The sequence below is a fragment of the Aricia agestis genome, chromosome 1 (assembly GCF_905147365.1).
Source record: "Aricia agestis chromosome 1, ilAriAges1.1, whole genome shotgun sequence".
In the NCBI taxonomy this organism is placed as follows: Eukaryota; Metazoa; Arthropoda; class Insecta; order Lepidoptera; family Lycaenidae; genus Aricia; species Aricia agestis.
The window spans coordinates 27844841-27860436 of NC_056406.1; the positions used below are offsets into that span (position 1 = coordinate 27844841).

The 15596-nt window shown below is 41.1% G+C and overlaps 1 protein-coding gene across 2 annotated transcripts; it reads left to right on the forward strand.

Annotated features, from left to right (window-relative positions):
- The first annotated feature begins 550 nt into the window (after window positions 1–550).
- On the forward strand, window positions 551–1702 carry LOC121729319. 2 transcript variants are annotated; one of them, XM_042117795.1, is made up of 3 exons: window positions 551–709; window positions 874–950; window positions 1463–1702. In XM_042117795.1, the coding sequence occupies exons 1-3, from the start codon at window positions 613–615 to the stop codon at window positions 1700–1702; spliced, it is 414 nt and encodes a 137-aa protein (XP_041973729.1). In that variant the 5' UTR covers window positions 551–612. The 2 variants fall into 2 exon arrangements, with proteins under 2 accessions (XP_041973729.1, XP_041973737.1); XM_042117803.1 differs by having other exon boundaries at window positions 552–700.
- Window positions 1703–15596: the final 13894 nt, after the last annotated feature.

A 15596-nucleotide genomic window follows, 5' to 3' on the forward strand; every position in this document is an offset into this window, starting at 1 on the left:
CACTCGTATGCGCCTCCACAATTTTTGTCTCTATAATAACACTTGTAACTTCTATTAACAACTTTTTTTCCGAAAAACAACCACAAACACCAACAAACACCTGCTAGTTGACGCCATATTGTAATTAAAACGCACCTAGCGCCGCAGCGGTGCGCGCTGAACTACTTCAATTAGAATCAGCTGTAGTGTTGAACGTTTTGAGCGACTAAAATATTCAATATAAAAGCTAGACGTGTGATTGAATGGCGTTGTTCAGTCAAAGAGCTAGCTGTTTGATTGAACGGCTATTTAAACCAGTCGGCTGCGACATATACAGCGACGCGCTTAGAAAACGTTCGATAGCGCGATGCAGGAATGTTAGGCGAATTGTGGGTACCGCTACACATATAACCTCCTACTTTTTGGAAGTCGGTTAAAAAGGATCCTTTTGATAAGAGTGATGACGTTGAAAAATTCCGTTACGTTCATTACATCGTAAATCGTAATGAGGTAATACTAATGGGGTGTAAAGTTATGTCCATTGTTGATTAGGGCGTGGCGGGCGATCGGTTCGGGCGCGTTAGCCGGCGTATATACCGCGCGACGCTGCCGTCGGCCGCCAGTCCGACCACCATGACCGCCCGACTGCTGCCGCTGCTGCTGCTGGCCCTGGCCGCCGCCAAACCGGACACGGAAATATACCACAGTGTGTCGGGAAAGTGGGGAAAGTGTAAGTTTAATAATATAATCCTCTACGCTGTATATCGACTGAGCGAGTTGATCGGTCGTCCATCTAGTTTTATAGACCTCGTTCGTTTGCTGCTAACCAAAAAAGAGAATCGCGTCTATTTACACTGAATTTACCTTAATAAAAACTTTCCTATACTCTTGCAGCAGACTGCACGGACTGTTTAAGGAAAGGGCCGACCTACTACATGCGAGACGGGTGGTGCCTAGGCTACTTACCACCGGTTCGTATACCTCCGAATTATATTTAAAAGCGCTATTTTTCGTATCGTTTAGAAGCATTATCTTGCGATTTTAGATATCTAAGCAGGAATCTAGTAAAATTCTTTCCTTAGATTTTAGATTAGTACTGATTACCATCGATACAGGAGCGGGCGCCAGAAATGAGTAATATTATGGAAATGCTTACATTCATGTATTGGTACTCCAGTGCCAGAAATCACCCCGGCTTTTGCTACTGGATACCAGCGAAAGCCAGAACGAAAAAAGCACTCTGGTTTACTTAACTGGTAAGTAAAGTAAACTAGAGTGCTTAGTCATATTGCATTTGCTAGTTTCGATAGTGAAGTTAGATATTATTATCAAAAATACATCACAAGCACACAGCGATGCGATTAAGTCCCATAATATATCCCATGACATCGATCTTCATAATTATCGTTAGTAACGAATGCATAATGACCTTACAAAGTCGACCATAAAAATATGAAGAAATATGCTCTCATCACTTGAACAGTCGTACTTGTGCGGTTCGGCGGCTCCTGTGGCCGTGGAGGTGACGGTGTCGGACCGCGTGGCCTTCCCCATGATCGAGGTGGACCCCACGATGCGCAACGCCAGCATCGCGCGTCACCCCAACGCGTCCGGCGTGTGCCGTGGCGTCGCGCACGTCACCACGCGCTTGCGCTGCCAGACATACAGACTCGCGAAAGCGAAAGGCGTGCGCCCGCTGCCGGCTACTAACGATGAGGCTTAGGATCTCCTAAGAATGTTTATATTTGTAAACATTCATCTTCCCAAAATTGGATGTTCACGTGCTGATGTATGTTATGATATAACTAAAATATATTATTATAAAGGAATACTCCTAATTACGTCGCCTTTAAAAATCTAACTCTAAACCGTGATTTTATACGTGAGAGAGCCATGCTTCAGCACGAATGGGCCGGCTCGACCGGATAAATACCACGTTCTCACAGAAAACCGGCGTGAAACAGCGCTTGCGCTGTGTTTCGCCGAGTGAGTGAGTTTACCGGAGGCCCAATCCCCTACCCTATTCCCTTTCCTACCCTCCCCTATTCCCTTCCCTTCTCTACCCTCCCCTATTACCCTATTCCCTCTTAAAAGGCCGGCAACGCACATGCAGCTCTTCTGATGCTGCGAGTGTCCATGGGCGACGGAAGTTGCTTTTCATCAGGTGACCCGTTTGCTCGTTTGCCTTATTTCATAAAAAAAAAAAAAAAAACCTTATCAACCGTACGCTTTCTGATATACGAGTAAACATGCATATTGTGGGTGCAAATTGAGCCTGGAAGTGTATGGTTTAAAGTCTAGTTGTAATCGAAAAGGTCTATAAATTAATGTTGCGTTAGTATATTTTTTTTGTATTAAAGCTAAAACAAGAAAATAAAGTGGATCTCTGCATAGTGTTATTATTTATAAAACCTGTCGTGTACGTAAGATAACTTCGGTAAGGCCGTCTCTTTCGGAGTTTTGGCTAGAAGTTCGAAAACTTTCTAACTTCGCAGCCCAAGTCTAGCGGCTATGGAAACGTGCCTTTCGATAGGTGCTCAAACACACGGCACACCTGCAAGTTTTACACGAATTTCCTTTACATGAAATTATAAAATTCTTTGGTGTGTGTACTGTGTTTGTAACAAAACAGTTTTTTTTTGCTTAGCTGAGATTAACATTTACATACAGTATAAGGCTTGGTAATTATGATGATAGAACAACTTCTGCTAGTTCTACCAGCGTTATAAGTTGTTACTGAAATACTCAGAAATCACGCCGATTGTCGACGCGTGTGTCACGAACTACGAAGTTCAGAGAAGCTGGGATTTAGGGCTCAGCATTGTCGCGCGACGCGGCGCACGGCCGGCGGACTGCGGACGTGATCACATACTTACACGTGGCGGGGATCTCGGCTCTCGCCAAAACTTACGACTCCCACAATTACAGTATTAAATACTTCTTTAATGTTATTTTATTGCTGAAATACCTTTATCATTTCGGGTCGGCATTTAGATAAGCCGTTTCATCCGCCGTTACGTGTCACGACTCGCGAGTTAATCTGTTCAATGACAAATGTGGTATCAGCTTAGTGTGAAATATCGTTCATAATATTCCACTTCAGTTCAATCAGCCACGCGTAGAGTGTTATTATGTTATAATTAATAGGCGCAACTAATGCTCAATCACAATTCACAGCACACTCGAGTTTCAAGCATGCAGATTGGAAAGCGGAAACTATAATATACATTGTGTATTGCACGTATTACAAACTAATAGACTCACTGAATTAAAAGCTTCAGGATCAGTACTGAAGTCGAAGTAAAGAAGTAGCCGTGAAGTTTCGTTTTGGATGCTGGTAGGCAAAGCGAATTTTATTGCACTCGGAGCTGCTGCATATCTTCACGAGCTAACGAGCGGAGATTACCGAGCGGAGCCTCGTGAGAGCCCGGCCTTTGTTCCCGCCGCGTGTATGTATGTATGCGCCGAGCGGAGATCACTAAAATGCATTGTTCGAGGCCTCCGCCGAATATTTCGCAAGGCGGCGTACTCCGCATTTCACCGATATAGGAGCTGTATTTGGATCGCAGTCTTTGTTGCTTAGTTTTGTTCGGCAGTAGAGAATATTAAAAAATACGATACTTATTTTTTAACTCGAGTAAACTCGAGTGTATCGCTCGCCGGATGCCGTAAAAGCTAATTGCTCTAATGCTCGAGTCCGTGTAATGGAAAGCATTCATTAGAATCTTTTGTATGCATCTGGGTCGAAAACTTAGGAAACTGCAAAAGTAAGTCGTTCTTTGAGCGCGGGCGGAGCCGACGGGAGCGGCGCAAACGAGAGTCCCGGCGGCGCAAACGAGAGTCCCGGCGGCGCAAACGAGAGTCCCGGCGGCGCAAACGAGAGTCCCGGAAATTCGCAAGAATTGCGGGATCGAGAGACGAACTGCCTTTGGATAACGCGGTTTCACAAACATTGATTAATGACTTTTGCTTTCTCATATCTGTAATTATATCAGTAATGAATTCAAGTTGAAATATGAAGCTTCAAACGGAATTATAAGAGGATCGGAGTCAATTAGTGCGCGCTCTGAATGCAGATGATGGATGCCCGCGAGTCGAGCTCGGCGAGGGGGGAGACAGGGGGGGGCTACAGCGGCTGTATCGGCGCTCGTTATGCACTTCCGCTGCCCTCCGCTGTTTGCTGGCGGTCTCTTCGCGCCGTAATGAAGGGTGGGGCGGTGCGGGGAGGGGGGTTTTAACGACGCGCTTCCCCTCCGGCGCGGGCACTGTACGCCGCGCTTAAATCACTTCCACCGGCAAACCCTTTGTCACCTCGCACTCGCAGCTATTACGCGTAGCTTAAGAATTTCGAGACTCATTAATGCTTAAATGATGCCATTCACGGTGAATAATTTTCTCGCAGTTTGAAAATTAATAAATGATCGTGAATCTTGGATATACTTCAACATTTCGCAACACCCAGTCGCTTCACGTGTCAGCGCCCGCCGGATAATTATCGCCTGCAGGTTATAAATCACACCCACGAAAATATTATGTTATTTATTCTGACGCCATTTCGTATATTCTCGACAAGGTTTTTATGAAATTTAAACGTATTGAAATATCAGCGTACGCACTTGTAGCTCGTAGACGTGCTACGCGATGTGCGGTCTCGTAGCAGGTGGCTACGAGGAACACAGCTGACGAATAAGAGAATACTAGATCATGAAGTTGCTAACTACCAAAGGTTTCCCTTCAGATCGTTTCGCCGGGGCACCTCTACGAACAGTAACTTACAGAATACGTTATAAAGATAATTGTACTATCAGAGAAGTTGATTCCTAGGTAAAGCCATGGTTCGGCACGAATGAGCCGGCTCGACCGGAGAAATACCACGTTCTCATAGAAAACCGGCGTGAAACAGCGCTTTCGCTGTGTTTTGCCGAGTGAGTGAGTTTACCGAAGGCCCAATTCCCTACCCTATTCCCTTTCCTACCATCTCCTATTCCCTTCCCCCAAGGGAAGAACATCGTCGATGGCTGCTACGACATACCGTAGAATAGCTCCCACCAAAAACATTTTTTTTATGAAATAAGGGGGCAAACGAGCAGACGGGTCACCTGATGGAAAGCAACTTCCGTCGCCCATGGACACTCGCAGCATCAGAAGAGCTGCAAGTGCGTTGCCGACCCTTTAAGAGGGAATAGGGTAATAGGGGAGGGTAGGGTAGGGAAGGGAAGGGAAGGGAAGGGAATAGTTGAGGATAGGGAAGGGAATAGGGTAGGGGTTAGGGGATTGGGCCTCCGGTAAAATCACTCACTCGGCGAAACACAGCGCAAGCGCTGTTTCACGCCGGTTTTCTGTGAGAACGTGGTATTTATCCGGTCGAGCCGGCCCATTCGTGCCGAAGCATGGCTCTCCCACGTATAAAAACTACATGCGCTTGGCCGGTTTTTACATAAATGTAAAAACCGGCCAAGCGCGTGTAGTTTTTGATTTTTGTATGGTCGATGATACATTTATAACGTGTTTTATACTACTAACAACACCATCTCAGTTCCGCTCAAAAGAATTTGAACGAAAACTACTACTTCGCCGAATACATTTTTTGGTTGATCGACTATTACTCAATAACTTTTGAAGTCTTCTTAGCCGTGATAATTTTCTTAAATTCAGCTTATTTCCTACTCTCGTGAATTTTTTCCCATTTCCAGAAACAACCGTTTAGCTGGTAGAAGGGGATACTGGACTCTAATGGTTTTTTCCACTTTAAAACTTCATAATTTACAAATGGATCCCTAAACCGGAAAATGATCTATGAATACTCATAATATTTTTAAAAAACCTATCCAACGGGCAACGACACCCCACACGGTCAGATGGTCGCGAAAAAAATCATCCCCGCTTGATGTGTTGGGGAGGTACCATAAAAATATTTTTTTAAGATCTTATATACCATTTTGTCAGCATCATTAATATCTGCATTCATACCGAATTACATATTTGTAGGTCCTATACTCTCTGAGCAAAACCGCGGACAGACAGACGGACTGACAGCTGATGGACTGTTGACTACGAAACCCTAAAAAGGAGAGCCAAGTTCAATACAAAAATGTGCTTGGCTGTGGGCTTCGCCGTAAAAAGAATGGAGATCTAAATGAGTGCCAAGTTCTATGCAAAATTGAAATATTATGTCAAAAAGAAACAAAATAACACTATGAACAAGACATAATTGTATAAAACACCGTTTATCGGCTTTATCCAATAAGAATGAATAAGAAAAAAACAGAATATCGTCAATGTTGTAACTACTTTTTTTCTAATTCACCTGGTTACTGCAATTGCTTTAGAACTGCTGTAGCATTTCTAAGGGATACTAATAGGAAAAAGGCATTAAATATTCGTATAAATAGAATACTTTATGATACCGCAGTATGAGATCGTAATGAGCTTAGCGCCGATGTAGAGACTGAAGTACACGACATTAGCTCCAGCCGACGGCCGCAGCGCGCGGCTAATTGTCGGGAATCCCGGGATTTGCCGGGATGTCCCGGGATATTATAGGATGTGCCTAAACATCCCGGGATATTTACGGCGCAAAGCACTCCACGAACACGCTTTATTGCGGACCCGTTGCCAACTGCGGGTGCTCAATATGCTCGGATGGTATTCGCTTAGACTTTTTTATTTATTACTAGACGACGTAATTCCATACCAAATTTCAGCAAAATTGTTTGAGCGATTTGGGCGTGAAGAGGTAACAGACGGACAGGCAGTCACGCTTTCGCATATATAATATTATTATTAATAGTATGATTACACTAACAAAATATACGCATACATTATAATATAGAGCGAGAATAATGTAAAATGAAAAACCTTGGGGGAGGCCTTTGTCCAACAGTGGGACAGCGTGGGCTCCTAAAAAAATCACTATGCAATAATAATAATTATTGGTGCTTGGCTGATGCTAGTGGCCCGGCGTGGCGTTGTGGCAGATGGGCGGGGGGGCTGTCGGTAAAGGAGGACTGTCGAAAATGAGGTTTTTCAAAAATGAAAATCACAATTAAATATACAGCACGCAATATTCATTGCTGTGTTAATGGTATTTGATGTTTTTAAGTAAGATACGCACTAAAACTAACACAAAAAACATACTTTTCGAAATCAACATGCAGATTATTAAACATTTTTAAATCTAAATCTAAACAAAATATAACTAAATGAATAAAATTATTGTCGGTTCAATATTTCAGAATAATACTAGTTAATTCCTTTGAAATAATAATATGTACGTAAGTCGTATCATATTACTTTGATAAAAAAATGCAAAATATATTCATTTTCCAATTTTTTATTTATTTATTTCATAACATGTAAAATTACAATTCTGACAAAATATTGTTTTTAACCCGTAGCCGAGTTGTGTAGACAATATAGAGGTTCTCTTGTTTTAAAGATAACAGAGCCACAAAAGGAAGACAAACATTATACTACGTACTAACATAATATTTAACGATATTCAGTATAAACTAAATAGTACAAATGACATAACAATACGAGTATAACAATTAGAAACAACATAGGTAATATTCACTTACCTATGTTGTTTCTAATTGTTATTATTTTGAATAAACGGTTGAAAAGTTGCTGAAAATAACATATTGTTTGTTTAGATTATTCAAATATTACTTAATTTTGTGGGATAAAACCTGAACATGATAGCTTTCGAAAAGTTTGTGCCCTATAATTAGTAATACCACTTGCACTACGATGATCTTACAAATATTTGTTAATTGACCGCAGCGTTAAATTTTAAGGACCATAATATGAGGGATGTATGAACAAAGGCCTATAGGAATTTGGGCTTTATATTGCGTACGGCGCGTGGTTTTAAAAATGTTTATGCCATAATTGTGCTATATTATAATGCTCTAGTGAGAAGTCATCTGGAAACTTGTTCTGTGGTATGGTCGCCTCACGAGATTAAATATTGTAAGATGGTGGAAAAAATACAGTACAAGTTTGCTAGATTCCTGTATCTACGAGTGTACGGTGTATACCCTTTCTACCCCCTGTCTTACCCGACGTTGTTCGTGCTCGGTATGGTAGGGTATACACAGCAGCGGGTCAGGAGGGAACTGGCACTGGTCTTGTTTGTGGTTCGGATTATGAGAGGTCTTCTATACAACCCGGATATACAAGCACGGGTCAACCTTAACGTGCCAGACAAGTACGTGTGGCGGCGAAGACGACCTTATCTGCTCGCAGAGCCCCGCGCCCGCACCAGCCTCCAGCAGCAGGCGCCGCTGACGCGGGCACTGCGCTACATTAATGTAGTTGCGTCAGAAACTGACGTTTTCTGCTGTGCTCAGAGTGAACTCACAAGGATTGCTATGTATAAAATAAGTTATTGCCCAGTTTAAAATTTTGGGGTAAACCTGTTATGGTAGAAATAAGTATGAAAATAAATAAATAAATAAATAAATAAATAAATAAATACACCGTAAAATTTATACACAATGAATTTAAAAGAATATATTTTTAAATGGTTTCTGTGTAATAATTATTATTGTATCTTAATTTTTCGATACAGATTTTCCGCGGAATAAGTCTGCGGAAATATTCTGAAATCCACACTTAATAATGATTTAGATCATAATGTTTAGCACAATAAAAAAGTATTCAACCATACTTTTTTATTGTGCTAAAATAAATCATATTATTATGTGCACTTCTACGAGAAAAACGTTGTGGCGGCCGCGCATTTCCCACAACGTCCTCGAGTTTCCGCCGCCAACCGACCGACGGCGTTGCTTAGCAACGATAACCAAGAGGCGTATTATCTTAAGTATATCTTGTTTTATTATATCCTAAGATCCGACCGTAAAATCCTGCATGAATCGCTTTTTTCGATCAAATATATTTTAAAATAATCTTTAGAACGTATAGAATGGATTAATGTTGGGTTGCCTTGTTAAAAGTAGCCGCGAGTACCTCTAATTTTACAAACTTGCGTGTATTCAGTAGAAAAGTAAGAACTAAGAAGGAATGACATTGAGGAATGATAGGACACTTCACACTACGCATAAAAATAAAAACGCCTGTTAAATAAAAATAGCAATCTTGCGGGTTCTCGACGTCCTCAAATCCGGTCAGGCATAATAATTGTAGGCTTGAACATTTGTCTTAAACAAAAGTGATGGCAACCCCCGTTTGCGACTATCGTGCAACTGGCAACCATGGATATTCAAGCACAAAATGCATAAAACTTTGATTTTGTATCAAAATTATTAAAAAAATCGATGCTTCAATTTTGATGAAGAACTATGTCTGTTTACGGGCTGGCAACCCTAGGTTGTGGCCGACTTAGAGCTGGCAACCATTTATACCTTATTTTATCTCGTCATTTTCTTTCAAATGATGTAAAATTTATTGAAAAAAATATACATACAAATTATGCATTCATCTCATGAACATTAAACTTAATTAGAGGTACTTGCGGCCACTTTTGACAAGGCAACCCAACATATCCATTCTATACGTTCTACAGATTATTTTAAAACATACTTATTTAATCGAAAAAAACGATTCATGCAAGATTTAACGGTCGGATTCAATACTATTATTAGTATTGTATTAAGGTGTTGAGTTGAATATTATATTAAAAAGAAATGTAGCCTTCATGGACGGGAGGTTTGAGGGGTGCGGTGCTAGATGGAGAGGGGGTATCGGAGAGCCTGCGGTTGTGTTGACGTCGCCTTTTGATTAAACAACAATATTTATCCTCTGTTCTTGCCGAGCTGACCTCACAAACATAATATTGTTTTTCAATTTGAAACGTCTTAGAATTTTATACAAATATCAGTAGAGATTTCTACATAAAAACTAAAAAGTCTGTCGTAGCAAGCTACGCGGCAAGTGAAAAATAGTATTCGGCTTTTTATAATATGAACAACAGGAAATATTAATTAAAATAAATTAGAAAACTAAGGACTTTGGCAACAAGCATCGTAAATCTTAATACTTACTTATTATAATTTCACGTATTTATAATTATATCGACAGGTTATTTTAAATTTCCTATTTTAAAGGTAACGTAAAATGTTTACCACAATGTTAACAGTAATTGGCAGAACTGCATGATTTCGTAAGCTGACGATTAAGACAATGCCAGGCAAGCGACTACGACACGTACGGCGTAAAACTACAAGTTGGAAGCCGACGACGTGTCGTCGCGACACACTACTTTCTATGTATTTCTATGAATAAGTATCACTAGCTGCGCAGGCTATTTCAAAGAAATACATACAAACCAGTGTCGCTGCGACGCGTCGTCTGCGGTTGCTTCATGTCGCCCGCTGCCAACCTCAGCGGCATCTTAAGTCTGCTCTCACCTTAACCAACACTACACAAGTGCGCTACATACAACTCCTCTACAGGCGCTCGGCGTAACTTATCGAGATACTTCCGACCCACTGATCGCTCCAGACCTAATCACATCAGCCTGTATCTATCAAAAATTCCTCGCGTAACTACGCTGCGTAGTATCGTACGTCGTGACAAGTGTAGGTACTCTAACAAAATGATTTCTGTCGAAATCATTAATGATAACGCAAATATCGGCTTCACAGAAGTTTTATGTCAGTTCTCACCCGCCTCGTATTTATTTAGGCACAAGGAGGTATAACTGGCGCGTGTAAGATCTTAGGTCACTTAGGAGACGGCTGTTATGACTTATGTAGGCGCTCCTATCAGTATAATCGTAGCCAAATTACTAATTAAGTAACACTGGTACCTTTCATCACAATAGACATAACTACTATCATTTTTATGAAATGGCAATGTTAACAACGCGCCAAAACAACCATAAACGCCCATAAATAAAAATATATTTAAAACAAGACAGACACACTTGACTTTAACAAACGATCGAATGAAAATGCAATACTGAAACTGTACGGATTCGCGTTGAATGAAACCCCCCAACACGCCATTGCAACTGTTGAAACTAGTTCATATTATCTATACATCTATACATCTATCTATACATACATAAATACATACATACATACATACATACGTATAAATATAATTGGAGTGTCTGTTTGTAATATTGAAAGAACCGTTTTTTACTAAATGCATAATATGAATGTATATAGGGTACAGACACCAAAACAACATTTTTTTTAATTTTTGTCTGTATGTCTGTAGGTCTGTCTGTCTGTCTGTCTGTTTGTTCCGGCTAATCTCTGAAATGGCTGGAGCGATTTTGACGGGACTTTTTTAGGCACATAGCTGATGTAGTAAGGCATAACTAAGGCTACTTTTTAACCGACTTCCGAAAAGGAGGAGGATATATTTTACTTTTTTTATAAAGGAACCTTGAAAAGGGGATTTTTTCTCTCTTTTATATTATCTTTGTTATCACATTTTGCTGACGTGGACGAAGTCGCGGGCAACAGCTAGTTTTATTATAAAATTATTATGTAGTTTTATCAAGTATCAGTACAGAGTGCTTAGTGCGAGTTTGTATAGTGAAGTTAGGTAAAGGTCAAAAATGCGTGAGAGTTGACATAACGCATCGCAAGCGCCATGATATTTAGCAGCTCGTTATGTCGAATCCCATGAAATTTTGACATCTAACTTTGCTTACGAAACTGGTGAATTAATTTTGACTAACTTGCGCCAAAATTCGTTTAGCGCGCGGGAATCATACATTTTTCCGAGATAAATAATGCCCTATGTCGTTTCCCGGGACTCAAGAAAACTCAAGAGCAAATTTCATCAAAATCGGTTCAGCGGTTTGAGCGTAAACAAGTAAGAGTTAGACAGGTACAGTGCCGCACACTTTCACATTAATAATATTAGTGTGGATCTAGTTTGTTAGAGAGTGCCGGATTCCGATATTCGCGCTCCGGTGTCCGGGATCCGGGACCCGCCCCGGGCTTTGTGATGCTAACGGTCGGCGATCTCGGCGCTTTTGTTTCGGCTGCTAAACGCCGGCTTTGTGCGCCCGCCGCAGACGATTGTGCCTGTCGCCTGTCCTGACACCACCCGCACTATGCCATCATTAGCCATCGTTTCTACTCTTATTTTTACATCAATCTGTAGAGGTTCACTTAAGAGGGCCAATAACCCAATAAATCAAACATCGTCCTTCTCTCTTCACACTCACGCCCGTCTTTCATATGCCAGATGAAAAAGAACGACGCGGATTCATCGCCAAATTAGTTTTTTCTCAATAACTCGATAAATATACAACATTTTAAAAATCCGCTAGGTCGGTTTCTCAATGATGATAGAATTTTATACAATGTGTTAAAATATTAACTTAGTTCAAGGCACGGTTATGGCAATAAATGAAAAAAATCGTGAAAATTGATGCATCTTTGTGATTTTTTCTATTGAGAAAATTTTAAGATATCGTATTTTTGCTCAGATAGAATTCTTGGAAATATAATGTAGTATCTAATTTTAATAACTGAAACAATTTTCAAGCATAAAAATGAATTATATAAACCAATATTTGGGTTAGGCGCCCCCTCTTTTTTTACTTTTACGATCGCTATGAGTGACTAGGTATAATGGTTCGAAATTAACCGTCTGAAACCGCGCAGTAAATAATAATAATAATAATAATTTACTGTGCGGTTGACAATTAATTTCGTAATCAACCTAGGTAAATGCGCCATTATAATAATTATTGTAATGGCAGTTGCCATATTTTGGTTGAATTTAAATTTTTGTTTATATTAAGTTCAATATTATAAAGCTAAAACTGAGGTATACACAGCGAATATAAATAACCGTTTTTATTCAAAGTTGGTATCATAGAAACACTTTTTGAACGTCGAGTCTACAATATTGCATTCACGAGCTCAATAGCTACAGCGAACCACGGCCAGGCGGCCAGGCCACGAGTAAGTTAACTTTCCGGCCACAGAACTTCACGAAAGAGTTGGCGCGAATACATCAATATTACACACGGCGTCCGGCGAGCCGGCCACTCCGGGCCCGAGGCACTCCGGCCACTCCCGGGGCACCACCGCCGGGGCATTGCCGGGGCACTGCGGGGCCCGCCGTTGGCCCCCTGCCCGGTACTTTGCGACAGGGCCATTCCGCAATCAATTTTCATGCGCTGCCAACTTTTTCTATCGTCGTCGGTCGATTTGACATATTCTTGTATTGTTTGTAATGACCCAAAATATGTTGATGGCTTAGGCCTTTTCCTGTTACTGTTACATAAGATTACACATTTACACAATGTACCGTCAGAAAAATTGTGTAATGTAGGCACACGGTGGACCTACGTTATTTAGTCGCATATTGAGAAGTCAATGTTAGTCGCTATCTGGGGCTGCACTTGAAATAACTCTACCAAATCACGACATTACCCAGATGCGTTACTCCTAAGGGTCAATTCAGACCGCAACGCGACGAGGCGGGGAGAGGCTCGGCGCAGCATACATTTGTATGGATTTGACAGATTTCAATCGCGTGAGACGTCTTGCGAATCAGCTATCAAATCCATATAAATTTAGAAATGCATCTACGCGTCGGGTTCGGTCTGAATCAACCCTAAGCAGATGCTTAGGAATCAATAATTTATCTGATAGTACATATTCGCCGGTATTAAACTTAATATTTCGTAAATCCTTGTCTAATATTAATATAATACAATATAATTATGGATTTTAATTAAGCTGCTTATAAATTAATCACAGTATAATAGACCGGAATACAGAGGCGGCGCTGTATTAGGGGCGGATTAGCTCAAGTGGTAAGCCAGATAAGCCTGTCGCGTGCTCCTCGGCCTGTGACTAGCTGACTGCTGACTGCTGACTGTGACTAGCGACTATTATACACTACTATCTAGGCCAAGAGATTCAATGGACTGATTACATCCACTGAGAATAACAGAGAATTGTGCTTGTCATTTCTTTGGCTTATAATATATTTAATACGATTCTTGACAAACCCTTGGAATGTTAAATTTTAATTTAGTTGTTAATTTTTAATTATGTTACGACTGAGCTTACCTCGCCTACGTCTTGAAACAAATAGTAAATTAAGTCTACTAAAAAGTTTTTAAAATAAACTTGGTTTCATGATCATTAATATTAAGTATCAGCATATTATCTTTTTGTATATTATCTACAAATTGCAAAAATAAATAAATTGAATTGAATTGCAATGTTTATGAACATGACCTCTGAGGCTCGGATCGGGTCGGATCGGATCACTCGGATGACACGGTGAGCAGTAGAGCTGTATAGTGAAAAAGCTCCAGCTTATTATGGCGCGTTCAGACGGGCGTATTTTCTATGCGTTTTCCACTGTAGCGTTAGCGTCTGAACGCGCCCTTGTTCTGATCATGTTGTGTACTTTCCTGGACCTGTGATTGACGAGTACATCGCAGGTTTTAAAAACCTATTTTGTTATGTTCTAATAGTATAAAGATTGTCTTCTAAGACCTAAATGAGATGATGAGTTTTACTCAAAGCAAGTTCAGTTGATTAAACCTAATCTTGACCTTTAAGGGCACCCACCCTTGTAATTACATTGTACTCGACGTGTGCACGGGTGTGACACGCGACGCGGTGCGTGGGTGAGCGACCGGCGGCGGCGGAGCTGTCCAACTATCTGACGCTCTGACCATCAATCACGCCGAATAGTTCTAAAGGTTCGCAAACTTGTGTTCTTCTTCAGTAGCGTCACGACCCCCTGAGACTTTGACGTTACTTGGGATACATACTCGATAAGATTTAATAATATTTTATTTTTTTAAATAAAATAGGAATGTAAGTTAAATAAAATAGGGAGAACAATATTGCAGCGCACCTACCGTTTAAAGGTCACAGCACACATATCAACTCGGAAAGGGATCGGCACCGTATCGCGAGCCGTTCAATATTGTTTGCATGAAACTCCCTACTGCAACGCACACTAAGCGGAATCGTACCGTAATCGCCTCGCCTCGGAACAGGCTCCGAACCGGGATACGACGCGTGGTCAGCTAGCAGTCCCCGCGCTTACGGCTCGTCGTCCCCGTGCTTACGTCCCTCCGTACTCAAGCTTACATTTCTTCGTCCACCCTTGCCCCTTTCCTATTTTCTTTTTCCTCTTCATCAAGTGCTATGGCTATAATAGCCATCTCACGTATTGTAAACCGTAACATAACCGTGCGCTACACTTAACGTTTGGATTCAAACTGATCTGGAGACAGCGGTCGGCGAGCCGTAAGCGAGGCGTCGCCTAGCCGTAGCCGAGTTGACGTACAGGCGCTACTGATACGCTTTGGTTACGTGCATACGTTAGGTTGACGGCGAGGCAAAAGGCGATACGGTGACGATCCCTTTCCGAGTTGATATGTGTTCTGTGAACCTAATGCTTATATAACATGCATAGACATAATAAGGGCCAATTCAGACTGCAACGTGACGCGTAGATGCATTTCTAAATTTGTATGGATTTGACAGATTTGCAAGACGTCTCACGCTCATGAAATCCGTCAATTCAGTATAAATTTAGAAATGCATCTACGCGTCGCGTCGCGGTCTAAATTTACCCTAAGTAATCATCCTTAGCGTTTATTCCCTAGCATCTATTTCTATTATGCTATTGAACCTCACATT

Coding starts and splice junctions, on each gene's coding strand:
- LOC121729319 (XM_042117795.1), top strand. CDS start 613: ATGACCGCCCGACTGCTGCCGCTGCTGCTGCTGGCCCTGGCCGCCGCC. Junction 710..873: donor GTCGGGAAAGTGGGGAAAGT/GTAAGTTTAATA, acceptor ATACTCTTGCAG/CAGACTGCACGGACTGTTTA. Junction 951..1,462: donor GCCTAGGCTACTTACCACCG/GTTCGTATACCT, acceptor TCACTTGAACAG/TCGTACTTGTGCGGTTCGGC.